The sequence below is a fragment of the Colletotrichum paranaense genome (genome assembly GCF_030867605.1).
Source record: "Colletotrichum paranaense strain IMI 384185 chromosome Unknown Scaffold_1.1, whole genome shotgun sequence".
NCBI classification, from domain to species: Eukaryota; Fungi; Ascomycota; class Sordariomycetes; order Glomerellales; family Glomerellaceae; genus Colletotrichum; species Colletotrichum paranaense.
This window is the reverse complement of record NW_026848959.1, coordinates 3,307,894-3,333,253: the sequence shown is the minus strand read 5'-3', so window position 1 is coordinate 3,333,253 and position 25,360 is coordinate 3,307,894. Positions and strand designations below refer to the sequence as shown.

The following is a 25,360-nucleotide window of genomic DNA, read 5'->3' as shown; positions in this document are numbered from 1 at the left end:
GAAAGGAGACGGACTGATACAAGTGCGGTAGGGTAGAGAAGAAAAATAGAATATTAGAGCTCCGTGTCCCGTATGGAGGGACAACTTTCTTTCAGTCTTCCTTGGATCAAACGTGGGAACCAAGAACGATGAACCGGATTGTTGGGACCAATTGACTCGTAGGAGGATGGGAAAAAATGCCAGCAGAGCGGTTTTTTCTTCTCTCCTGCGAGGGTCTCCGAGCGAGAATGGTGGTGCTCCGGTGCGTGTTTGGGCTTGAGCTCTCCTCTCAGGGGAGGGGGGGACAGGGAATGGTTAGGTAGGTTTGGGGGCTGGAATGGGTTGTGTCCGCGAACGTGGTGGGTTGAGGCTGTGGTTTGTGTGTGTGAGAGAAAGACGCATGTGCAAATGTGTCATGGATGTGCGGCGTGCCGCAGAGGCCCCTCCCAAAGAGTCTCTCCTTCCAACTTGCCTGGCGTCTCTTTCTCTTTGTCGGCCCTGTGTGCCTGGCTTTTTCTTGCAGCTGTTCCTACACCCTAACGTTACGCCCTCTTCTCTTCTCTTTCCCGCAACTGGGCAAGTAGCCCGCCCTCGGTACACGGGTGGTTCCTGCGCCTCTGGTCTCGATCCTCTTTTCTTTTGTCTGTTGGATCCTCTCACTCTCTTTTCTTTCCCCTCTATGCCGTCGTGTAAGTCTCGGAGCAGGTGTCGCAATGATGCAAAATACGAGTATTGAGAGTGAGTAGTGTATGAGTGTGATGAGTGTCTGGTACCAGGCGGCTGGCGCGGAAATAATCGTAGTCCGTCGGAGTGCGCGGATTTCAAGGGGTGTCTCCGTGGTTATAATGAGTGATTGTCTGCCTGTGGCCGCGACGCATCCTGGTGCTTGTCTGGTGTTTTAGGGGCGAAGCTTAATCGCCCAACTCTAATCTCTGGCCCTTCTTCATTTTTGGGTCGTCCTTCCGCGGGTGGGGGATGTATTGGGATGCGTCACCGAAGATCGGACCGCGATTTTCAACGAAATGATGCTTTCACCGGGGCTGGGCAGCAGTAATTACAATACGAAGATGTGACTTTTAAAGGTATCTCTCTACAAAACTGCAACAGCCAATATATAATCCTATCTAGCCCTGCATCCATAGTCACGGTCCTGCGTCTGATCTTTCATCATCCCAGACTCTCCCAAATGACAATGGGCAAACCTTCACGTTGGAAAATTCAAACAGCCGCGACTTTATCAATCTAGCCATCTCCACCATCAATCTCCTCCACGAGTCATGTTGCCTTTCCACTAACCGCCTAGCTTACAAATGGTTGTCACTTTGCGGACGAATACCGTAATCTCATCACTGCATTACGCCGCCAGCAGTGAGCACGCCAGCAGCGCTCGAGTCCCAACGGTCACCGGCTTTGGCCGTGATACTGATCGGCACCGACTATCCCGAGTGAAGCACTACCATGGTGCCTCGATGTAAGATGCCTTTCGCCCGTAGGATTACTCATCTTGCCAGCACATTCTCAAGTCCAAATACCTTGCTACATAATTACTCCGACGCGCCGTCGTCCATGACTGCTACGTCCGCGCCAGTAGGTGTAATGTCAGTTGGTTATACAGCGGTGATCCATGCGGCACCGCCCTAGGCATATTACTCTCCGGGACATAGGGTACGGTTCCAGCAAAGACAAACTAATATAATCTTGAGGCGGAACCCCCGTCATCACCAAAATGAATCGGCGATCCAAAATTAAATTGATGAAAGCACAGCCTTTCAGTATGTATTTGGGGTATATGAAGAACCATCAACTGATCCTTATTACGGAGAGTTGAACGGCAAACATGAAAAGACTTACGCACAGATGTTCTCCAATAACGCCCTGCCGAGGCCCAAGGGCATCAAATCCCAAACGACAGCATAACATATAGTACTCTCCATCATCCGCGCAGAAAACTCCGACGGGAGTTTCAGGCAGCGTGATGAAGAGTCTCTACGAAGTGCGATTCTGCGGGGCGCACCAATTGGGGCCAATTGCTTTACAACTTGATCTAAGAGAGTTTCGACTAGTCGTTCTATTACTTATCCCCTTATGCTTGTCTGTGACACTCTGTTCCACTTATCAGACTCTGAAAAGGCGCGGGCAAGCCGCATCGGAAGAGCCTGCCGATGAGCCCATTCTAAGCCAAGCGGTACAGAGCGGACAGACCCAGCCTTTTACGAAGAAAATCTCCTCAAATGCACCTCGACTAACATGCCCCTTTCTAGTATCCCGTATCTTGAGATTTAAATTTACGACCCGAGGGTCGAAAGCCGAACAGCACGTCCCAGCCTCATTTAGCGCGATTGGCGTCCGTTCTGAGGCAATGTAAGACAATAACCGTAAATCGGATCTAAGGAATCTGGAGTATTCTGCGCGTGGGCTTTGTGAGACTTTTAAGAAGCGCCAAAAATTACCAAATACAGTCCTAGTCCCCATTCTTCATTACCTACCCCACGCATTGTAGTGCTCTTTTCAAGTCTTGGCTCTGAGCTTCACAGCCTCATCTAAGGGAATTTCCATACTTCGTACTTTCTAAGTATTCCGAATGCAATCATCCAACAAATCAAAGCGTGATACACCCAATGGTATTCTCAATATCTCACATGACTTTTGAGAGCGTCGAGTCAACTCTTCGTTCGTACCAGAAACCCAACTTGACTTTGAATAAGTGGCCAAGTCCTAGGACGTAGATGCTACCTCGTTTTATCTAGTCTTCTGGCCTCACCGATAGATTTGACTTCTAGCCTCATCAAGGAAAATGCGGCAAGCTCCGAAGTTGTGCAGACGGTAGGGCAACAAAGATAAGGCTGCTTTTGGCTCTTGGCACTCGACAAGCCCCAACTATCAAGTCGCCTGGGCAGCAGCCGAGGAACAACTCCTCCAACTCCACGAGCGCATCAGACCGCTTGTTTTTTCTCCCTCACAGGCTTAATGTTGTAACAGGCGACTCTATGGCAAACACCGCGGGATTTGACTAGCTTGAACCGTCAAACGTGAGAGTTCTCGGTTCCGGCGGGACCTGCTGCGCGGGTCACAGGGGGCGCTTCGCGGCGGCCTATGCATCTCTCGGCCGGAGTCATCGGGTAGATCATGAGGAACTCGACAGCATCCAGACCCGAGAATTTTGCCACAATCACGAACGAAAAATCTCTGCAGTTATCGGCGCATGATCATGAGAAGGTTACCTGTCTCTGATACTTCACGATGACCGCGCCATCCGGCTCTTGAAAACAGCGTGATCCAGACTTCGGTGTCATTGACAATCATCCAGCGAGGAAGCCCCGGATTACTAGCCCGGGAGTCGGGGGGCGATTCCGACGAGTAAGCTTTCGGCAGCTTCGGCGAAGACGGCGGGATGCGCCGGGATTGAAGAGAAAGAGGCATTCACAGAAGATGAAGGGATCGAATGTCAATGCAGATTGATGACATTGCCACGATAGCGATACCAAAGGATAGGTCGGGATTGGAGATGGTTTGGTGGACCTGATTCTGAAAGCTCGCAGCTCCTCCATACATCCATGATCCGCCTGACGCATCATCCAGGCAACAGGATGATGATTCGGATTTCCCCCACGGATCCCACATATTAGACTCTTTGCCATTGATGGCTCGAGTCTAGAATTGCTGTCCAACCCGGCTCCAACAGGTTCCTCGAGATTGACATGTACTTATGAAGATGAAGCAAGAAGCTTTATTGTGGTTGGTCATGTAAGTCCGGCCAAAATCCGTCGCCGTCAGCAAGACTTACCTTCAGGAAGAAAGCATGGAATTCAACCAAACAGGGCCTCGTTGTTTCTGAAAGAGTAAGAGTGGTCAGGTGAGTAGATCATTGAACACAGGACACATCATATGACGTGTCTTGCCCGACAACTTGTCACCGGTGGTGGCCGCAAGACATGTGTGTGCTAGACCCAGTATTCCTAGACGGACAGCTGAGGTAGGCATAAATAAATAAAAGGAAGCAGAGACTCTCAACGTGGTTCAGGGATAAGCTGAGTGTTCTATCATCTTCTCATGTATGATATCGGGTTCGAGTTACTGATGGACTGATATTGAGACATCTTCTTTATGAGTACGGAACATGGCTAATTCAAGAAACTTCCATTCCCACCTTATAATGCAACATTTACCACGGACAGTCCCATTCTGCCTCTATACATGGATAGAGCTGCTTAAGATCGACGCATACAAGCACCTGGTGCTGTTCGTCATACCTCACGATGTAGCGACTCTACTCGCGCCGAAAGGAAAGATACGTCCAACGAAAGTCTGCATGCAATTCATTTCAGATCATGCTTGCTGCTACCACATATTATTGTGAAAAGGTATTGTGAGTAAGGCAGACACTCAAATTGACTTGGAATTCCAAAGCTGGGCAAGTATTATTGGACCGTAAGGGACCTCCACTAAGCTAGTCAATACCCGGCGCATTCCTACGATATTGTCTCATTTTACTATTGCTCACAGCTGAGGGGTTGCCGAAACACGTTCCCTAAATCACCGTAGGTAACATAGTCATCTCAGTGAAGGCCTATACTATTTTCTCACTGGTAAATGTCAAAGTCATTGCATAGGCTATCAAACATGGCCTATCAAATCGACTCACTTCTACATTTCGTCTGACCGGTCATGTGAGACAGAACCTAGACTGACGCCTCGATACCCAATCAAGAACCTGAATAGCTGAAGTTCAGGTTGGAAAGACTGAAAATAGTGGCTTACCAACAGTACCAGCATAATGGCAACTTTGGTCCGCATCATGATGTGTTACTTGACAAGTTGTCACCCGAATGTGAGAATAACTGTGTCTCAGCTATCACAATATGGCAAAGTCTGACCAAGCTATAGTCACTTGATAGGTGCTAGACCAGTAATATGACCAAACAAGATGCATGCGTGTGGACAATCGTTCCCGTTGTACGCAATAGGCTATTGTCCTGTCATACAACATGTCTGTGCCGCTTCAAGATTAAGAAAGGTATTGGTCTTCCCATCCATCAGGGCTTACTGTTGCATGCGTGCGTTTGATTCATACAACCAAACATGGGAAGCGGGCAAAGACAGACATCGTGAGATGTGGCTTACACCGCTACGATGTTGGCTGGAACGTTGTAGCTCATGCGTTGAAATGCGTAACTAAACCTAGTGAGCGAGGTCGTGACACAGTGAAACTTCCAACTGAGATCAGGATGAAGTTGGAAGGAACAGAGTCTTTGCAGCAAATTCATAGTCAGCACGGCTGGAGTCAATAGGCTGGTTTTGTTATATAAAGAAGACCGAAACCGCTGTTTGCAAACCTCTTGGAGCAAGCTCAACAGCCACCACAAAACCTCATCCCAATCAAAGCCTCTCAAAATGCTTCTCGCCAATATTGTAGTTCTCCTGGCCGCAAACCTTGCCACTGGCGCTGCTGTCGCCGTAGGCACCTCGTCAGATGTAATCAACCTCGACGCTACGGACCTCCAGCGCCGCGCTGCTTGTGCCGCAGCCGGCGTTGTCAACGGCCAATGCGGCCGGTACTACCGCGGCACCGGCTGTAGCGACCAAATCGGAGCAATCGGGCCCGGCGTAAGTCTCATCTTTTTGAATCCCTCCTCCCTAGCACCCGTACCACCTTCCAAACTCCCTCGTCACAACTTAACATAACGAAAGAAGCCCTGAAAGACACGAGACTGACTTGGACCTCGATTACCCCAACAGAGATGCAGCGGACAATGCTACTCCTCCTCCGACGCCATCGCCAGCCTTAGGGCCGTCGGCGACGGGACCTATGGGACTAACTGTCACCTGTACTATGACAGCAACTGCCAGAACCAGATTGGCGAGACTGGAAACGCTATTGTTGGTGGCGGGAAGTGTTACACGCCTCCGAGCGGGCAGACTGGGCATAGCTTCTTGTGCTGGTATAGGTGCTAGACTGCTAATCGCAGTACGGTCGAACTGGGACCGAGCTAGAATGATGGCATCAGCAAACTGATTCAAATTGCGCCTCGCAGCTGAATTATTGTAGTGGTTCAGTAGGTTACTGATAGGAAGCTTGCGATGAACAATGGAAATCTCTTGATGGTGAACTTAGACTGAAATGCCAGGAGGTTCCAGCATAGCCTTAACGATCATGCGACATAACTTTGTAGTAAGCTTGTGTTGATTACCCTAAAAGGGGAAAGCTACGTGACGAGGACTTTGAAATATTCGATAGATCTGAGTTCCGATAAATTGTGATGAGACCGCGAGATTGTCGATTTCTTTTGACGACTAATTGGGTCAAGCGATTATCGTTACACCTCATTATTTGCGACTCTGACGATAGTCAACTTCAAACATCACAGACATCTGCTAGAGAAGAAAAGTTAGAGAGCAGATCAGACATGATTATTTGACTCGCCCCTTATTTCACCTCAAGGCTAAGTGCTTATAGCCAAGTTTCAATTCGTCATATCACCCGCTAACAGTTGCCCGGTTTTCCTCTCAAAGGATTGCTGACCACATGCGCGTCGCATTACTACCTTCTAGAATGAGATCAAGGTCACCAAAGCCGGGCGAGGTGGGGCAACCAAAACCAAGTGTAGATAAGAACCTAGAAATAATTCATATCTACTTGAGATCCAAATGCTTCGTTCCAGACGGATTCAAAGCTCTCGGTAGCAATATGCCCAATCTCAAGATGAAGCTCGCCATCTTATCCCTCCTCGCCTCGGTCGCGAGCGTCCGCGCAGCAGCCAGCAACACCAACTCTTCACACCCCAACAACCCTCTCACCGTGAGAACTTCAACCGGCACATTCACAGGAATAATCGACCCAGACGCCCCAAACACCCTCCAATGGCGCTCCATCCCCTTCGCCGAACCCCCCGTCGCATCCCGCCGCTGGCTCCCTCCCGCAAAGCTCCGACGCAACAACACCACCAGATCCCAATACGCCACAAAATTCCCGCCATCATGCCCTCAATTCGTATCTTCCGTAGAATCCATGTGGAATCTGCCCCTCACAAAGGGAAACCTCATCTACAACGGCGCCCAAAACGACACCTCGGGCCTGGAGGGCGAAGCAACCTCCGAAGACTGCCTCTACCTCGCAATCTGGAAGCCCACAACCCCGCCGCCCACGAAAGCCGGCTTTCCCGTCCTCTTCTTCATGACGGGCGGCGGCTTCATCATGGGCGGCATCGACCTCCCCTGGCAAATCCCGACATCGTGGGTCGAGCGCTCCCAGTCGGCCATCATCGTGACGATCAACTACCGCGTCAACATTTTTGGCTTCCCCAACGCGCGCGGGCTAGCCACGGAGGGCATATCACAGAATCTAGGCATACTGGACCAACGCGCAGCTTTGGAATGGGTACAGGAGAATATCGCGGCCTTTGGCGGCGACCCGGCCCGCATTATGCAGTGGGGCCGGTCCGCAGGGTCAGTCAGCGCGGATATCCACGCCTACGCGTACTACGACGACCCGATCGCCCAGTCATATTACATGGAATCCGGCGTCGTGCAGTCCGGAATCGAAGCGGATCTGACGTTCTCTAATTTTACCTTCGTCGCGCAGAACGTAGGCTGCGGATCCCCCTGCGGCGCCGACTGCGAAGACGAGGACGGCACGGCGGAGCTGGACTGCATGCGCCGGGTATCACCCACACAAATCAGCAACTTCATCGGCCAATACACCGACCGGGGCGAAGCGCCAGCAATATTCTTCTCCCTGGTCCAGGACGAACGCATCATCTTCCGCGACTACGAAGCCCGCGCAGCAGAGGGCAAACTAGCCCGCCGTCCGGTCCTCATCTCCCTAACAGCCAACGAATTCTCCTCGCTGGTCCCCTGGCCGAAGGAGAACCTGACAGAAGGGCCCTGGCAGACGCTGGTCACGGAGGCCGACGTCGTGTGGGTGTGCGCGGCGTACGCCGCCACCGTCGCGCGGAACCAGCTGAGCACCACCGAGGCCCCTGTGTTCCGGTTCCAATATGCGGCCGAGTTCCCTAATTTGAATGTGTATGACTGGCTGGGCGCGTATCACAATAGCGAGACACCTTTAGTGTTTGGTACGTATGGGCTGTTGAATCATATTGCGCCGACGACGGAGTTCGAGGTTGAGGTGAGCCACGCGATGCAGGATCGCATCATGGCGTTTGCTGAGGATCCATATCATGGCCCGCAGAAGAAGTTCGGATGGGAACCACGGGTTGTGAGTGAGGCGACTGGGGGAGATGTCCTTCGGTTCGGAGCGGGTGGGAAAGTGGTGGAGCGGATTGATGGCGTTGAGATGGATGGTGTGTGTACAGGGTTAGGCGAGTATAATCCATTCCCGTAGATGGTTGTGACGATAGAGAACTGGTATGATGCTATCAACATCAGTAGTTTCGCGTCAAGGATCTTTGAATGATTACCATACTCGGAGATGCGCTGCTCTGGCTGATAATCCGCACCGTGTGAAGACTTCGGCCTGACAGAAGTATTGACAGGGTAAGTAATGAGCCCACGCCTGATGACAGGTGGACCATAGAGTGATCATTGCATTATTCGTGATTTACTTTATTATGACTATGTCTAGCTAGTAGATAAGACAAGGTTTAGGGTATCAAGGATCGTGAAATCAACTTTTGGAGCTCAGGTAAGGCCCGGGGGCCCCATATGGAGTAGACATTACTTTGCGACCTGGCGCCTGGTACCAACATAACTGTTACGTCTGCTCGCAGAGGGAGTGCCTCTGGGAGTGCCGCGAGGCGTCACACGGTTCTCGCCAAAGAAGCGCGAATTTTGGCTGTAAGAACGTCCGTACGCCGGACGATCAGGGCGCTCAGCACCAGAAGCGCCGGAGGCAACACTCGCGCGCCTGTCCGCACCTCCAACATGGCTGACGCGACGACCGCCCGCATCATCTCTGGCGCCGGCCAGCTTCTGAGCGAACGGCGAGCGTGCGCGCAAGGTAGGACCCTTCCAGTAGATGACATAGACAGCGACGACGAGAATGAATGAGACGCAGAACAGGATCGTGCAAGCATACTCAAGGTTCTTTCCGGTACCTGCGCCAATGTTGGTGAAGAAGGGCGTGGCAGGGACGGTAAGGACACCTGCAAGGAAGTCACGGGCCCAACCGTTGCCGCCAGTTGCTGACGCGGAGTATGGTCCGTAGGCACAGATCATGTAGTCAATGGTGGCCATGTAGATGGCGTAATTGGCGATACCAACAATGGCTGCGAAGACCATAGAGCCGATCCAGTGGATGGGAGGTCCCTGAATAGTCCAGGCAAAACCAATCAAGCCAATAGGCAAGCAAGGCGCGGTGTACAGAAGGAACCAAAGACGAGACTCGTACTGTGCTCTATCATCGTTCGGTTTGGCCGCACGCTCCTTGATGTTGCGCTTGATGGCAGGGATGAAGAGGAGCCATGCGAGAACATAGCCGATACCAATGGGAATGAAGGCCAACCCAACCTGAACGGTGGTGAAGTTCCACTGTCCATAGACGAGAACGAACGACTGGATGAACATGAATATGAGTGCGTCAGAGAAACCGGAGAGAAGTGACAACACCAGAACGATAGGCTCGGTGAGGAACATCTTGAAGGGACGGATCCAGGTCGTGATGACCTCCTTGGCCGAGAAGCGGTCCTTGAAGGGGACGAGCTCGTCGGGACCCCAGATGTTGGAGTTGCCCTCCTTTCTGCGCCTCTTGGCGATGCGGTTCATCATGATAGTTGTGCGTGTCTCAGGAACGGTAAGGGCGTGGACAGCCTGGACCGCAACTCCAAAAATGAGCTGGACCCAGATGGACCATCTAAGCACATACATTAGTTGTCATCAATCAATATCATATTAGTCAAATGCCACATACCTCCAGTGCAAGTATTCCTCGGTGAAGCCACCCACGATGGGACCAAGAACGGATCCTCCGACTGAGGAGAAGACGACATATGCGACAGCGTACTGCTGCTTGTCGGACTCGAACAAATCGGCAATCATACCGAGTGTGACGGAGCCACCAGCGGACGACAAACCGCCCAAGGCGCGACCAACCATGATGGTCGCAAAGTTGGGCGCCAGAGCCACGGGAATCTGCCAAATATTGACGAGGAATAGCGAAAGCTGGAGAACCGGCCAGCGGCCAAACTCCTCTGACCACGGGGCCCAAAGTTCGCAGCCAAAGGCGTAAAGCACGAGGAAGATCATGGCACCGCAGCGACCGGCCTGGGCGCTGACGTTGAACTCCTCCGAGATGCCGCCGATGGCATTGGAGTAAAGCGAGGTGTTGAAGTTCATCGATACCTGGACCCAGAAGATGACGGTGAGGATGTACCACTTTTTCCACTTAGGGAAGCAGAAGCCCAGCTCTTCGTAACAGTCGTCCTCGGTAATTTCGTACTTGTCATAGGTGCCTAGCTTCTCCAGCTTGGCGCCGTTACCGTTGCCATTGAGGGCGCCGTTGCCGTTCAGGTGCTCCGAGTGATCAATGGTTGGGTCGTGCTCTTTTGAAGCTGCTGTATCGCTAGCGCTGGTACCGTCAATGACGTTGCGCTCGTCGCGGGACTCGAGCTTCTCGTTGGCGACTTCGAGGTCAGCCTGGTTGATGACCTGAGGCGGTTCCTCAGCAAATCGTGTGCCAGCCATGTTGAGCTGTTGTCATGCAGATGTAAGGTGCAGGACGGTCAACAGAAGGTCAGGGTATCGCTTGCTCCTGTTTTTCGGGAGGCCAGCCGACAACGAAGGAGGATAAGAGAGATGATTAGGCGTAAGGACAACCTCTATAGACCAAAAGTCTGGATGATTCGGGAGAACCAAGGGATCAGCCAAACCTGCCTGCTCGGGCGAGGCTTCAAGATATATCAATGGGGCGGTCAACTTCGGACGGAAGCCGAGGGACGCAGACCCTGCCGCCATGACCCAACGCGCCTGTTGCTGTCGACGTAGAGCCATGCCCAGTCGGCTTCCCAAACGTGCAGTCGCCCACCCGTGACATCACCGTCCACTGTTGGTGGCGCGAAACAGGCAACCTCTAGCGCAGCACGTCCCACTTAAACCAGACGTAGCGTTGGAGGGGCGTGGGTGTGTGGGATACGGGGGCGGGCGAGTTGAAAGGAAGACAGAAGGGTACCGTAGCAGGGCAACGTAGTAAGCAAACTGAGCACCAAAGGTAGCGTCAACCGTTCGATGGGAGCTGTAGTCGCGAGCGGTCACAGGACAATTCTGGTGAAAAATCGGGGACGGGTGCGGATCGTTGACAATGTGGATTCGCCGGAGGGAGTCCGGAGGAGGGTCGAAATGTAGTGGTTTGCGAGGAGCCCACAAGGAACGAACGTAGCGTGCCAGTCTAGCCAATATGTGGAGTAATTGAGTTTGACGCTGCCCTTGGAAACGTTTTCTTCTAGTGAGATTTTGATGGCTGAACTCGTCGACACCGTTCCTGTGCTGTCAAATTCCAGTCACGCTGCCCATCCGGACGCAGGTTTTGGTGATGTGTGGAAGTTTGCGCTTCGGCTCCTACCAGAGAAGCGTCAGAGGTGGGAGGTACGTACTTGAGGCTGGTGCCAAGTTGCGGTAGAGCGGCAGCAGACTTGGCGAAGGGCGGCTTCCAAAGCTTGTTTGCCCGTGGAAAATACCTACCACACACGCACCGTTCCGTACTGACGAACGTACCTTGTCCTGCGCGGCTCTAGTGGCGTCGCAGTTGACGACGGGAGTGGCAGGCAGCCCTCAGCTGTACCTGGCAAAGTCAAGGAACACCATGATTGGCACACCAGAAGGAACAGAGATCCGCAAGGATTTAGCAATGACGATCATGGTCGTAAACTTTTTTTTACTTCTCCCCGATTTCTTATTCCCATTTCCCGCTAACCTTGCCATGCTTAGCTGCTCTGGGAAGGCCATCTCCATTTCTCTGTTTAAGCTCCCCAATGACACCAAAAGGCAGTCACCTTTCCGGGCTGCCAAACTGGGCAAAGCGGGATGCATAGCACCAACGGATGACGTCGTTGGGCCGGTGGGCCCGAACCTCGCCCTCGCAGAACTGGATGCAGTGTGCGGCGCCGTCTCCAGCCGTTCTGGGTCCAGTCTTTTCTCTCCAGCTTCTCTCCAGCCTTCGTTTCTTTCTCTCCATGGGATGCTCCCACGCACATGTCCATCCCATCTCCAGTTATCCAGCCACTCCCCGCAACACCATCTGTTTGATGTCTGATTACCACTTCGAGGTAGGTAGCGATGAAGCAATAATGGCATTAGGCAAGGGAGGGATAAAACAGAGTTTTTGGATGAGCCATGCCAGCTTAAGCCCTTGCTTTGTTCGTATTTCAACGACATCATATGCGCAGCCAAACTCTTACTCAGCCAGCTACCTAGTCAAAGTGAAAGCAAAGAGGACTAGACGATCAGCCACTCCCGCAGCCTCAACCGGCGCCTGGACGCTGCCAAGATTCGGATGCCTCCTGACGGCCCGAAAGTTGATGAAACGCAGTCAACTGAAGCATTCCGAGCTCTCTATCAGCCAACCATTGAATAAAACCCCTTCATTTCTCTCTATTGACCAAGGTTATTGCAGCCGCCATTCAGGTTCATTGCATGTGGATGCCTCGTACGACATCGCCTCACGACTCACGTACGCCTGTAGTCAACGTTACCTTTCCCCTCCTCAATCTGCCGACCGCTCCAGTATCATGATAATTCAGTAACTCAGATCCAGATAATCCTGCAAGATTAGCCAATGAAGCATCCCGTCTCGTAGGGAGTGTCCGTGAACTCTCCGGTTGAGCCCGGCTTTTTGGGTGAGGGATTATGTAACATATTTTTCCAACTTCACATCCTCCACCTTTCCCTCCATTTTCCTCCACCTCGCGATATATCTGGGTCTGGAGACTCCACGAGTCCACGTGAATGCAAAATACGATTCTCCCTTCCCAATCCCTTGCAGCGGCCAATCACACGATATTACCCACCGAAAGTCCCGTTGCTGGATGCATAGAGCCTGAACAGGTAACCCGTCGCGAAGGAGGAAAAACAGTCTCGCCCGACCGCCGCGAAAAACAACCGCAAGTGTGCAATTGCGGTGAACATTTTGATCACTTGGCGTGGACTTCGAGACAAGAAGGCAGAGACTCGAGCGAAGAATCCTTTTGAAAGGCTTGCCCGCCCCGTCAGCCCTCCGGACTTACGGACCGGGTCGGCAGACTTTCGACGGACTGGTCACGAAGTGGATCGCCACCACGGTGCCCCCGTTTCGCCAAGCGAACGATTTTCAATGTTCCGGAGCTTGACCTCCTTGGCCGACGAACGATCACCGATGCCAATACGATCCGTCCGGCATTGGCGACAGGGGTAAACACGATTCCATATCCGAGTTTCAACCCCTACTTCGATTCATCTGTTGGTCATCTGCCGCTACCTATCCTACATGGCGATAAGTCGAGCAAATGGGATGTTTGTATTCTTCAAACCCTGATTGCAAGTTCCTCAGTTGAAACTGTCGAATTGGAAGTCCAATTCGACCTCGAGGCCGCAGGCCCGTACAGGGGCCACTTACAGACCATACTTACAATAATCGTGGCCTGTCCAACCTTTGGTTGGAACCTCCATTTTCCACCTCACGCAGAAGATCAATAGTTCAACTAACCTCTTCGTCTACCCACGGTTCAAACCAACCACCCTATTTGGGATAGGGATAGGGATAGCAACAGAAACACAAAAATGATGATTGAATACTCGGGCATCTACCAACCAAAGCCTACTGCCTAAAGTCTACCAGGACTAACTGACGGAAAGAAATCTACCTTAATCCATGGAAGCAACAATAAATGACAAGATCCCCCAGATGAAACTCTCTCCCAGTCCACCCACGAAGCCAATGAGAGATCAAACACCCTCCATCTCTCGGATAAACCTCCAATGTTCCCTGGCACTCGAGATCGCATCTAGATGAACTCTCCCTTTCACCGCGGCACCATCAAAGACATCCCGCGCAAACGCGGCCAAATCTTCACCCGACCAGAACATCGGCTGGCGACGACAGGGACCCCAGATACGCAGCATCTCCACGTGGAGAAGCCTCATCCCGCCAATCATCCACTCCGCCTCCTCGACCGTCATCCCGTTCACACTATAAGCACGGCCCGGCTTGATCCGGACGTAGGCGATGCGGGCGACGGGACTACAGACAATCTGGAACTGACTGACCCACGACCGCTCCAGACCCGGACCAGGGTCGATGGGCGCCGGGAGAAAGTTGAGAAATTGGAAGGTTAGAAAGGGCACTGGGACGCCCCATGGTACCGTCTCGTGCTGCTCTTCAAATCGGCGTAGGGATGGGTTACTCGCCCACAGGCTGTTGGCTCGCGCAGCGACGACTTGTCTTGTGATGGGACCGATGCTGCGCAGGCGGCGGTAGCGGTACATCGTGAGTTGCTGATAGAGGTCCCGGTGGAACATACCTAGCTCATAGCGGATGTTGAAAGGTTGACCAGTAACTGCGCTCCCCTTGTCGAACTCGGCGCGTAGACAGGCGAGCATTGAATCATCTCGCGGAGAGGGAAGGGCGATGTCGTGAGGCGGCTGTGTGAGCCACTTACTTTGCTCGATGTGCTGATCGACGCCGGGAATGGGCATTGAATTAGCGTGTACGGATTCAGAGTTCACGTTGATTGAAAACCCGTCCTCGCTTTGAATTTCTACACCGAGCGCGTGAGTAATGTCTGGTCTGAAGCTTAGAGATGCCCAATACATACCGAAACGCGGCCTGATGGCCTCCATAACCCGCCAGGGGAAGTACACCCAGTGAGAAGGATCAACATCCTGTTCCTCGTCTACATTTCTGATTGACTGGTGCCTGATCATCACACATGCGAGGAAGAGCTGAACCAAAGCCTCTTCATCAGAGAGAAGTGAGTAGTCGAAGATGAGGAAGGAAAACTCGTCGCCCCAGTTGAGTGAAGACTCGTGGTCGGACATGTTGGACTCTTCGTCGTCTGCGATACACGGTATGATTCTCCAGAGATTGTGCCAACTGCCAGTTATTAGCCATATGGCTATGATTTTCAACAACTGGTGAAGCGCGATGCAGAGAAAGACCACGTGGACTAGTGTCATCAATCCCATGGCAGTGATCTGAGTGGTATGTCGGTCGATGTCAGGAGTGAGTACCTTGGTTTTGATGCTTCTTGAGCAGGTGATATATATATACCAATACATTGCAACTGCTAATCTGCGGGAAACTTTTAGCTCGTCAGGTTTTCCGTGAAGCTCTATTCTCATGTCACGATGCGTTTGATTTTGGGTCGTCGAGTACGGCTTGGAGGCGGCCCTATCTTTTACACATGAAACCTCTTTCGCTTTGAAGAGAAAGAGAAGGGAATGACCTAGTTTCATACCGACGTGACGCATTTTACTTCAAAATAAGATGAGACACCATTGAGCTACTTTATACAGGTTACGGTCTATGTTTGGAGCCTGAAACGGGCCTTCTCCTCCAAGGTGAGTGCGAGGGGACTGGTAATGAGGCAAGCAGCAGTCGTCAATGAAGCGCGGTAAGGTAGCTTAGGCCTCGATCATGTAAGCACATCAATAGATCCAAAGCACCAAAAAGCAAAAGAGTTCACCCCCCGATGCTGGACTGGGGGCTACATCTCTTGGTGCTCATACTGGGACTCGAACTCGGGTACTCGCTAAGCCTGTCGTCGAGTAGGCTGGTTGGCGTATAATCGTTGGACCATTAACCTCTCCACCACCCAGCCAGTTTGACCTGACCCCCCGACCTAGGGGGGCGCCTGCTGGCTGGTGACAGGAATGGACTTGACGGAGTATATGAGGGCTTCTCGTGGCGTTTGCGGAAGGTGCGCCTCAGGCTTCCTGCCCTCCTGGTGACGGAAGGGAAGGAAGTGGAACCTCAACGTCTTGAGCATTGCCAGGGACGGGAGGTAGTGCGTCTCGCCCGTTTACCTTACCGAACCTGCCTTAGTTAGCGGTTACGATACGCACCCAATAACATGGGGGAGCCTTCCACTGGGTTGCTCATGGATGTGGCAGGTTTGCCCTTGAGTCGGACTAGGTACTATCGCTCAGCTTAAGATTTGAGTATGTCATGAAGAAAAAGCCAACACTCCCGGAACAACGTTCCATTCTAGAAAGAAATTAATTGAGCTATACCTTATTTCCTCTCGAAAAAACTCTCCCATTCTGCTGCGTTGTAGTGCTCGTTAAAATCGAGCAGTATCCCCATCCTGAAACTACAGCGACCGTCTCGCTCAAGATTCCCAAAGATCCTATGTCCAATCGTTATCTCGAGTCTCATCTCATTCAATGACCCCTGCCTTCCTCTCTCAAAAACCAGTTCGCTAGGCTTTCGAAGCCCTTCACTAGCCTGATTGGCTTATCATCCTGATGCACTACCACAGCTCCTTCAAGATGATCAATCTATCAACGGCGTTATTCGGTTTCGACCAGTGGCGATTTCCCGACCAGCTTTGAAAGAAGTCTTGAATGCTCGTAACGCCGCCTCTTGCCATCATTTGGTTAGCCCAGCGAAGCATAGTTGTGTAATGGAAGTATGCTAAGCTGAGTAAGTCTCCATCTCTCAGCCGGCATTTATCAGAATGAAGACGAATTACGTTCGAGCCAACCTCATGTTTGATGACAAATCCTTCCTCGAGATCGAGAATATGCGGCAAACCTAGTTCGCTTGATGAAGCCCCATTGACGGGAAGAGACACCGCCCAGTCAAGCCGATGACCCTGAAAGTTTTCGAATTCTAGGAGATAGGGGCTGCTGATCCACGCCTCAGTCATTGTCAGGTTCCAGGCGACATTTTGGAATGCGCGGTCTTCCAAATATTCCAGAACCCAGAATATCTGATTTTGGTCATTCTCGTAATCACTTCGTTCGTAATAGTCAACTTGTCCGCTGTAGATGTCAAAGAGTTACATCCGATTCGCCCAAGGCTCCTGAGTCTCGGGGGGAGAACCGTGAAGCCAATCGTGATTGCTCTTGCTGCTATTTTCTCCAAGATCTAGGCCTAACTTTCAGGTTAGAAAATGAAACGCAACATCGTAGCCGCTTGCCTTTCTGATACAGAGAGGATCGTATGAGGTGCCATAGCAGGGGATTCCACGACCGGGGACGAGACAAGGTGTTGAGAGGTAAGCGCTCTCCCTTCGTAGACTCCACGATGAAGTTGTCGTATGTCACTTTGCCTGCGATAAGTGAATCGGTGTCTTCATCGTGCAAATCCTAGTAGAAGAAAAGAACGCATCCTTCTAATTGATCTTGTTGGTGTCCATGTTGGCGATTTGGTGTGCTGTGATGGAAGGAAGAAAAGTCTTCGCAGGGTGGGGGGGATTAAATAGACTGAGTGAAGGTATTGCCTGCCTATGAATCCTTTTTGACCTCGATCAAAGATGTGGCACTGTGTGTGTGACAAAGAGGAAAGAGCGGAGTGAAAGGGACAAACAAAAGTCAGTTGTGGAAGCAACCCTGCCTAGGTAAAGTACTGCCTAGTACTAGGTACCTTCAATGCTCGTCAAGAAAGATGCACATGAAGTAGACACCTTGGGTGGATACCTTAGACAGTCGAATTTCATCTTTCCATTGCTCTTTCCTCCCTGTGACGTCAACTTCCTCACTACCCATGGAACTGAATTGCCCTAACTAAGGGAGGTACGCTCCTGCGTTACTGCTCGCTTGCTACTATATCTAACATAATGATTCTTTCAACAGGACCTAGTAGCTTAAGGCCACTTCTAGAAAGCCACACTATGAATGTGTGTGTCCGATTAACATGACAATCCCCTTGGCGACCACAACCAGCGAGATATTCGTTTGCAAAAGTAGGTAGGATGAGCCGCTGCATTGAGTTGAGGCTATGCTAACCTCCGCCAGAAGCAAGCTCAAGAAGATACTTGATGTTAGGAGTATCAAAGTTCATCAGGTTGTCGTCGATCTGTGATATTTGTTGTACACCAAGTCCCAAATCCAGCATCTGTTCACTTTCTAGTTCGAGGTCTGGAAAGCTCGGAGAATCCGAAGGCGCTGGTATTTTCGGACTTGGGATAGATAGATTTGATTCGCGGCACATCTCCCCGTAATCAACCATCGACCAGAGGGATCTTTCCCATCCCGGATCCATGACTGATTTCAGCTGCGTGTCAAGGAGTGAATCGAAAAGATAAGCGTTCGCATTGAAAGTCAGCAGCCGATGGTGCTATACTAATGTTAGCCCATACATGGCTGAAATACACCAACTCACCGAGCAATTGAGAACTTACAATTTTGGACGCATGATCCCAAAACTTTGCCATTCCTTCAAGTATTGATATGCTGTCTTGGGTTGCACTCAGTAGTTCCAAGTGACGCTGGCTCTCGGTATCCTTCTCGGTGTGCATGTGAAGCGAGAGAATGCTGCCAGCTAGGCACGCTGAATATGCGTAGAATGAAGCACCTAGATGGCACCCTACTGCTTCTGCATCGTGCAACAAATTGACCAGATCCCGAGCATGTTCATAGCTCTTCTGTGAGGCGAGGCGCATGAAACTTGATGGAACTTGACACTTGACTCTCCGAACTTGCTCTCGCACAAGGAACGGATGGTACAGAAGGCAGTAGCAGACATGGAATACTGTACGTGCAAAGATGACATGGCCCATTGCGGGGTGATCTATGACACCATCATCAAGCCTGTAAGTATCGACAACATTCCTAATGGGATGTTGATCGACTTGGAGGCGGGACTCGACGAGGAGAAGGAGCGATGTGATTGATGCAAACTCCGATTTCGAGTCCCAAGGGGGAGTCTCATCGGTATTGCGGTCGTGAAGAAGCCTTCGTGTGCAGCGAGCGAGTACGGATGATGCCAAGATGGCTACTGGGAATCCACTCTCAACGCCAACATCGGTGCTCCAATCGAGAAGCTGACGGAGCGTCACATTCTGGCCCCATCCGCCAGAACGAAATGTCAGCTCGTCGCAAGGTAGTCGCACATGGCAGTCCTCGTCTAAGATGGCGAAATGTCTGTGTTTGCCGAGGGAGACCAGTTTGTCGAGAAGGTAGATTGACCAGAAGGATCTCCGCCTTTCTTCCTGCTCCACCAGAGGAAGAGTTTCACTGGGCTCCTTCATCAGTTGGAGATCCTGAGCTATCCGAATCGCCATCCCAATCTTGAGCCACGCGGAGCTGGTTCGGCCGGCTGACAAAGGCGTTAGTGAGGAAGACCCAGTTGTCAAAATACTCACCGGTAAAGTCAATGATGGCCAGGATATTGGTGGCTTGGGCGACCTCAAGGTTGCAAGAATCTTCCACCGTCATGTGATCGCCCAGAACGGATAACCATGCTTCTCTTGCATATGCTTCAATGGCATTGGATCTGTTGTCTCGATAGTATTCGTGTTTTGAGAACCTCAAGGAAGATGCTAAGACAGCCAGAAGCACGCATTTCGAAAGCTGGCCATCCGCTAGTTTCTGCCGGAAGCTTCCCTCGTGAAAATAAGAGTATGGCTGGTTATGACACCATTGAAAGAAAGTGTCGACCAGCGACTGTGTTACCGAATCCGGCGGAAATGTACTGAATGTTCTGAACCGTCATGTTAGCTTTTTTTTTTTTTTTTTTGGAGTCCTTTGTGCTTAAGCTACCAAAGGCGCCGAAGAAGACTGACTGGGACTGCGAGCTTCCTGAACGCCAGGTAGTTGACATGTTGGGTGATGATTGGTTGACCAAACCAGGAACGCCTAAAACATCTTCTTGTTCATTTGATTGGAATTGAGGCTGCTCTTCCACAGTGTTGTGGTCTTCCATAGGCAGATTGGCCTCGTTGAAAGCGGCGGAACTGAGCTGTATTAGCACGACAATCCTAGGTTAAAAAGTCTGACGATGGAGGCATACCTGAATTCTTGAGATTCGCGGTCGCTCAACTGAGCTAATTTGCTTTCAATCATAGAAATTCTCTGTAGAAGGTCCGTCTAGACAGGGTCACGTCGTCAGCCTGCTGATCTTCTAGGGCCAAACACTTATAACAGTGATTACATCTTTAGTCAAGCCAAGTAGCAATGCAGTCGAGTTCCCAGAAAGGGAGGCCGAGACTGCCGAGTAGGGTTCGTATTGGCACCGCTGCATCACCCGTCGACAATTGATACATCTTGGTCGATCCCCGGAACATTTGATCTTCTTCTGCCTAAGACAAATGCCGACATATCAGCTTCTCTGCGACTTCCACGCGACTTGGCTTTTGATAGGGCCTCCGCCAAAGAAGGGATGAAGGGCTTGAAACTCTACCGGCAACTGGTACAGGCCTGGCGGATGCGTTTGATGCCTGCGGTGGCTGGTGGTGACCTCGACTCCGGACTTCTCTCTGGCCTCGTTGTGGATGATTCCGCGGGCTCCGCCATGTTGATGTTGTCTACAGTTTTCGGGCAGGGCGAAGTGATGTAATGAATATAGTTGCTGAGGTCCCAGATGCGCTCATCCGCCCCAAAGTGAAATTGACCGATGGGCATTGATACGGGGTAATGCTGAGCCGTAATGCGGGGTAACCGGGGTTTATGTATGTCTGCGTGGGGGCATTAACGGCCCGCAGCAGCGCAGTGGGTTCACTTCCATCGCTTTCCCCATTCTTTTCATCCGGATGAGCCAACCTGGTTGTGGGTATTACAGCTGGTTTTAAGTTGTAGCTTGTTGTTGCGGCCGACATGTCACTGTCATTGTATCTACTCAAAGCAATTGAACTAAGCATCTTAGTACTGTACTAGATATTTCATACTAGATCTTTGCCCGCGGAACCTGATTTAGGGAATCCCAGTTGACCTTACGCTTCTGCTGGAATTCTGCTATCCCATGGACGGCATCAGAGCCAGGCTCCATCATGGTCTTGAAAAGCCTGGAAATCCCGTCCCGCTGCTCTGGCATTCCCGCGTGTCTCCAACTTAACTTGACTAATTCTTTCGACATGCTTGAACCCCCGGGCGACGAGTGTCGAAGTTGCGTGAGGAGGGTTTTCGTTATGATGTCCAGTTCCGAAGGCGTGTCAGCAACCATCGAGATGGCGCCAGCAGACTTCAACTCGGAAGCTGTCAGAGACCGTGCTGTGAGCATGGCTTCCCTCGAGAGTCCAAATCCCCATTCCCTGATGACGTATCTCGAAATTACGGCAGGACACATGCCAAGTTTGGCCTCAGACAATGTGAAGCTTGCCGAGCTGATGGAAATCCTGATGTCGCAAGAAAATGCTAATCCAATGCCACCGCCGAAAGCCGGCCCTTGTATGCAGGCGACCGTGACCTTTGGAGAGTTGTCGATGAGCTCGAATAAGTCTGTCAATGCCTGGAACAGCTTCGAACTTGCGTCACCGCCCCGGCCGACTGCCTGTGCAGCCTGGCTCAGGTCCATCCCAGTGCAGAAGAATTTGCCATTTGCGCTAATAAGAACACGAGATATTGAGGCGTCGCTCTCAAATGACTTGAATGCCTGGATGATCTCGGATATCATCGGAAAAGTGAGGGTATTTCCGTTTCGAGGCTTGTTGAGAACGATATTACCGTTCGCTCCAGCCCGCCGAACGACAACGTTGTCAGACTGTTCCAAGATTGACCACTCCAACGCCTCCTTTGGCCGATCGGTGATCTTCGATGATTTTGTTGATGAGATCTTCGATTTGCTGGCGAGAGCCGCTCCAGCCCGGCTGTCGTTGGGTTTCGCTAGGGCCTGGGAGATCCAAACCCCGGTGTCAACTACTTGCTGGAGGTCTACACCGGTATCAACCCCAGCTTGCTGAAACAAATATACAACATCTTCCGTAGCCACATTTCCCTTAGCACCTGGTGCAAAAGGGCAACCGCCTAGGCCGCCAACGCTGCTATCAAAGGTTCGTAGACCGCATTCGTACGCCGTCCACACATTGGCTAGAGCTTGCCCGTAGGTATCGTGGAAGTGGCCAGCTAATCTCTCGGTATGGATGTTCTGAGCCTTGAGATATTCAAGTAGCCGTCGAACGTCTGGTGGTGTTCCGACACCCAAAGTATCTCCAAGGCTGACTTCGTAGCAGCCCATATCGAGTAAGCTTCGCACAGCGCGGGAGACTGCAGGTAAAGGAGTAGGACCGTCGAAAGGGTCGGCAAAGATGCAAGAGACGTATCTGCCATAAGAGAAACGAAGTTAGATGACTGTATATCTAGCCTGAAAGACCAACAAACATTCCAGGAAAGAAAAACGAACTCACCCCCTCACAAGCACCCCGGCTGCACTGGCCACCGAGGCCACCTGCTTGGCACGCTCCAAGCTCTCATCGACAGTGCAGTTGATGTTTGCTCGACTGAAGCCTTCTGTCGCACTGACGAAGACAGCCACTTCCCTAACACCATGTTCGAGGGCGATGCGTAAGCCTTTGGTGTTTGGAACCAAAACTGGCATACGCAGTGTACCATTGGTTTGTTGCCACCTCTTCACAACAGGGGCGGAAAGTATTTTGCGGCAATCTGCAAGTTGCGGTATGGCCTTTGGTGAAACGACAGACGTGATTTCGACATTCTGGAGTCCTGCATCCTGTAATCTTTGGATGAGTTCCAGCTTCGTCGACGTATCCACCACCGTCTTGATATTTTGAAGGCCGTCACGAGGCCCAACCTCGACGATTCTCACAGTCTTGGAGCCCGCCATATTGGATCGAGGTTTAGCAGTAGAAGAGAATACCAAAGATCGCTGTAAGTGGCCTGCAGGAGCCCTCGTGTGCATCCATCCCATCCAAGAATGCTCCCGTCGGCTTTGCTCTCCAGGTCGGTCCCGGACCGGGTGGGCCCTGGTACGTACCTAATAGCCACCTCGGCTGGAAATCTGGGGTACGCCGGGATTCCGGACCGCCCGGCTAAGGTTGGATAGGTACCTGACTTCCACCCCAAGTACCCAATTGGATGACTCAAGATTGTCATCTTCCAATTGTTCTAATCCCCTCTCCTTGGGATCCACACCCTCGTGGTTAAGGTTCATGACCCCGAGCTTACACCTCATACCGTTCCACGTGCATGGTCGCATTTGAACGGGCTTAGAACACGAGGATCGCCGTCCATTACATTTGAGCATGAGGGTGAAGGTCTAATCTGGTCAAAGTGATGCTGCTACCCTTAATGCTGGAGCAAGGGAGACTTTACAAAATTAAATGCGCAGATTGAGAGGACTCGGAAAATGGTTCATATAATTATACATAGCATAACCTAAATACGATCAAATTCTTGCTAGGAAACGATGTGATTCAGCACTCTTTTGGCCAGACAACCCCACAATCTCCAAGCACATTCCAAGAACATCACGAGTGTCCCTCGGGTCAATGATACCATCATCGATAAGCATCGAGCTGGTTGCATAGCTCGTCGAATCTCTGTACGCATCCTCCCGTAACTGCGCTGCCTGGGCTTTGACCTGCTCTGGGGAGAGCTTGCTACCGCCGTTTGACTTGGTTCTGATGGTTTCTACAACACCTGCAAGCTGATCTGGGCCCATGACACTGCATCGCCCCGTCGGCCACGTGAAGAGGAATCTTGGGCAGTATGATCGGCCGCACATGGCGTAGTTGCCGGCTCCGTAAGATGCTCCAAGGATGATGCTAATATGAGGGACCGTTGAGCAGCTTACCGCGGACACAAGTTGTGCGCCTGCTTTGATGATTCCAGAATGCTCTGCTTTAGTACCTACCATGAAGCCAGTGACATTGTGGAGGAAAATGATTGGCGTATTTCTAAAGCTGGGTCAGCTAGAACGAGGAAAAGTTCTGAGCTTAAGAGGCTTACTCCTGGTTGCAAAGCCGAATAAACTGCGCGGCTTTGAGGGCCTCGTGTGGATGGATCACAGGAGTCTGGTTCGCCACAATGCCAGCACGAAACCCTTCATTGTATATGTATCAGTGAACCTTGTTTGTGAAAGGTGATTGGGTGATGAACAGCTCCTTACCGAGGATGTCCGCCCAAGCCGTCAGCATATTCGTTCCGTAGCTCGGCTTGAAGATAGCCATTCTGGAGTCATCAACAAGTCGGAGCAACACCTCACGCATGTCGAATGGTTTACGAATGTCGGTGTTCACCAGATAGAGGAGATCATCGATAGAATACCGAGGAGGTACAGGGTCTGACGTATTGGGGAGTAGGCGACTGGGCTCCGAGGTGCGAAGTGTTGCAACCCATTCGCGAGCTTTCTGAATAGCATCAAACCTGTCATAATGGTGTCAGTTAGGCGAAGACCGAAGCAAGATCGAGAGTCCCATACTCGTCCATCGCGATCTGATCAGCCAGTCCGGTTGTTGATGCATGAATCTTGGCCCCGCCCAGCTCTTCGGCAGTGACCACTTCGGAAGTGGCCATCTTCACTAGTGGAGGTCCTCCCAGAAATACTTGAGCCTGATTCTCCACGAAAATGGTGTAATCAGAAAGCGCAGGATGATAGGCGCCTCCAGCAGTTGAGGAGCCAAAGACAATGGCACACGAAGGTTTGCCTTGCTGAGATCGTATCGCTAGATCACGAAAGAGTTGGCCACCTTTATGGAAGACTCGAAACTGTTGAGGTAAGAAAACACCGGCCTTTGATAGTCAGAATATTTTCATTCCGCTTGGTGATGGCAATCCTACCGACTGAACCAGTGAGATTAGAGGCAGATCGTTCTCGAATCCTATTTCAAGTATACGGTTGACCTTGAGGACTGCCCTTATGTTAGGAGTCTGGCCTCGAGAGAAATGGAGAATAAGCCCTCACCTGTCATCTCGTTCCAAGCTCCTCCACTCTGCGTTGGGATATGCGACATAAGAAGGCATGGCCGTTGACTCGTTCTCTGTTAGAAATGGATCGATAACCAGTGCTCCCAAGTAAACTCACCTAACAAGGCCGATACCTGCAATGATATTTGCGCAGGAGTTAGACCCGGAGATCCTGAACCCCGCGAAGCATCCTAACTCAAGAAACGGCGAGTCTGCATCGAGCAGTAACGCAATCCTGTCTCGTGCTTCATTGGACCGTGCTAGTCAGCTCAATTGTCTCAATATGTTAATTACCAAAAAGCGACTTACGCAGCAGTTGGTGTCTCGTTTGGTGTCTCAATGTGGAAGTCTCATCCCCTTCCGAGGACACATCTTTCAGATAACTGTCAAATTCTTGCAAAACCGGCTCCCATGCTTGACGATTCGCTTGGAAGTTGGATGCAGTGAGGTCAACGGTTGACTTCTCGATGGGAAAAAGCTGCTCAATCATGTTGATCAAATTGAGGGAAGAAGTAAAGCTGTGGATATCGAGCAGAGTCAGTTGCGTCTTGGTCGCGTGTGACTCGGTAGAAGTACTGGGTTTCTGAGTATGGGTCGGGGCGTTGGCGCTCTCCCGGACCGATCCCCGCGTGCCCCTCGGGCCCCGGTTGGCCCA

The 25,360-nt window shown here is 51.4% G+C and overlaps 9 protein-coding genes across 9 annotated transcripts; 3 read left to right on the top strand and 6 right to left on the bottom strand.

Moving 5' to 3' along the window:
- Positions 1–5,370: 5,370 nt before the first annotated feature.
- Positions 5,371–5,931, top strand: CPAR01_01181 (uncharacterized protein; the record flags this gene model as incomplete). Its single annotated transcript, XM_060485470.1, has 2 exons — positions 5,371–5,583; positions 5,716–5,931. The coding sequence occupies 2 exons, from the start codon at positions 5,371–5,373 to the stop codon at positions 5,929–5,931; spliced, it is 429 nt and encodes a 142-aa protein (XP_060356327.1).
- A 748-nt stretch (positions 5,932–6,679) lies between these two features.
- On the top strand, positions 6,680–8,320 carry CPAR01_01180 (fumonisin esterase; the record flags this gene model as incomplete). Its single annotated transcript, XM_060485469.1, has 1 exon — positions 6,680–8,320. The coding sequence occupies one exon, from the start codon at positions 6,680–6,682 to the stop codon at positions 8,318–8,320; it is 1,641 nt and encodes a 546-aa protein (XP_060356326.1).
- A 332-nt stretch (positions 8,321–8,652) lies between these two features.
- Positions 8,653–10,617, bottom strand: CPAR01_01179 (major facilitator superfamily transporter; the record flags this gene model as incomplete). The annotated part of the gene is made up of 2 exons (XM_060485468.1): positions 8,653–9,787; positions 9,845–10,617. The coding sequence occupies 2 exons, from the start codon at positions 10,615–10,617 to the stop codon at positions 8,653–8,655; spliced, it is 1,908 nt and encodes a 635-aa protein (XP_060356325.1).
- A 227-nt stretch (positions 10,618–10,844) lies between these two features.
- On the bottom strand, positions 10,845–11,787 carry CPAR01_01178 (uncharacterized protein; the record flags this gene model as incomplete). Its single annotated transcript, XM_060485467.1, has 5 exons — positions 10,845–10,975; positions 11,022–11,415; positions 11,492–11,584; positions 11,644–11,659; positions 11,711–11,787. 5 exons carry the CDS (start codon positions 11,785–11,787, stop codon positions 10,845–10,847), a joined length of 711 nt encoding a protein of 236 aa, XP_060356324.1.
- A 386-nt stretch (positions 11,788–12,173) lies between these two features.
- Positions 12,174–12,671, top strand: CPAR01_01177 (uncharacterized protein; the record flags this gene model as incomplete). The annotated part of the gene is made up of 1 exon (XM_060485466.1): positions 12,174–12,671. One exon carries the CDS (start codon positions 12,174–12,176, stop codon positions 12,669–12,671), a length of 498 nt encoding a protein of 165 aa, XP_060356323.1.
- A 1,177-nt stretch (positions 12,672–13,848) lies between these two features.
- On the bottom strand, positions 13,849–14,940 carry CPAR01_01176 (uncharacterized protein; the record flags this gene model as incomplete). The annotated part of the gene is made up of 1 exon (XM_060485465.1): positions 13,849–14,940. One exon carries the CDS (start codon positions 14,938–14,940, stop codon positions 13,849–13,851), a length of 1,092 nt encoding a protein of 363 aa, XP_060356322.1.
- A 1,433-nt stretch (positions 14,941–16,373) lies between these two features.
- On the bottom strand, positions 16,374–16,871 carry CPAR01_01175 (uncharacterized protein; the record flags this gene model as incomplete). Its single annotated transcript, XM_060485464.1, has 1 exon — positions 16,374–16,871. A coding segment is annotated over one exon (498 nt), but the record flags the coding sequence as incomplete, so codon positions are not given.
- Positions 16,872–17,848: 977 nt separating this feature from the next.
- On the bottom strand, positions 17,849–22,624 carry CPAR01_01174 (3-hydroxymethyl-3-methylglutaryl-CoA lyase; the record flags this gene model as incomplete). Its single annotated transcript, XM_060485463.1, has 8 exons — positions 17,849–18,184; positions 18,249–19,165; positions 19,212–19,342; positions 19,632–19,802; positions 19,859–19,892; positions 20,782–20,849; positions 21,129–22,103; positions 22,188–22,624. The coding sequence occupies 8 exons, from the start codon at positions 22,622–22,624 to the stop codon at positions 17,849–17,851; spliced, it is 3,069 nt and encodes a 1,022-aa protein (XP_060356320.1).
- Positions 22,625–23,185: 561 nt separating this feature from the next.
- Positions 23,186–25,195, bottom strand: CPAR01_01173 (carboxyl transferase; the record flags this gene model as incomplete). Its single annotated transcript, XM_060485462.1, has 6 exons — positions 23,186–23,696; positions 23,749–23,842; positions 23,909–24,165; positions 24,221–24,531; positions 24,580–24,650; positions 25,015–25,195. 6 exons carry the CDS (start codon positions 25,193–25,195, stop codon positions 23,186–23,188), a joined length of 1,425 nt encoding a protein of 474 aa, XP_060356319.1.
- Positions 25,196–25,360: the final 165 nt, after the last annotated feature.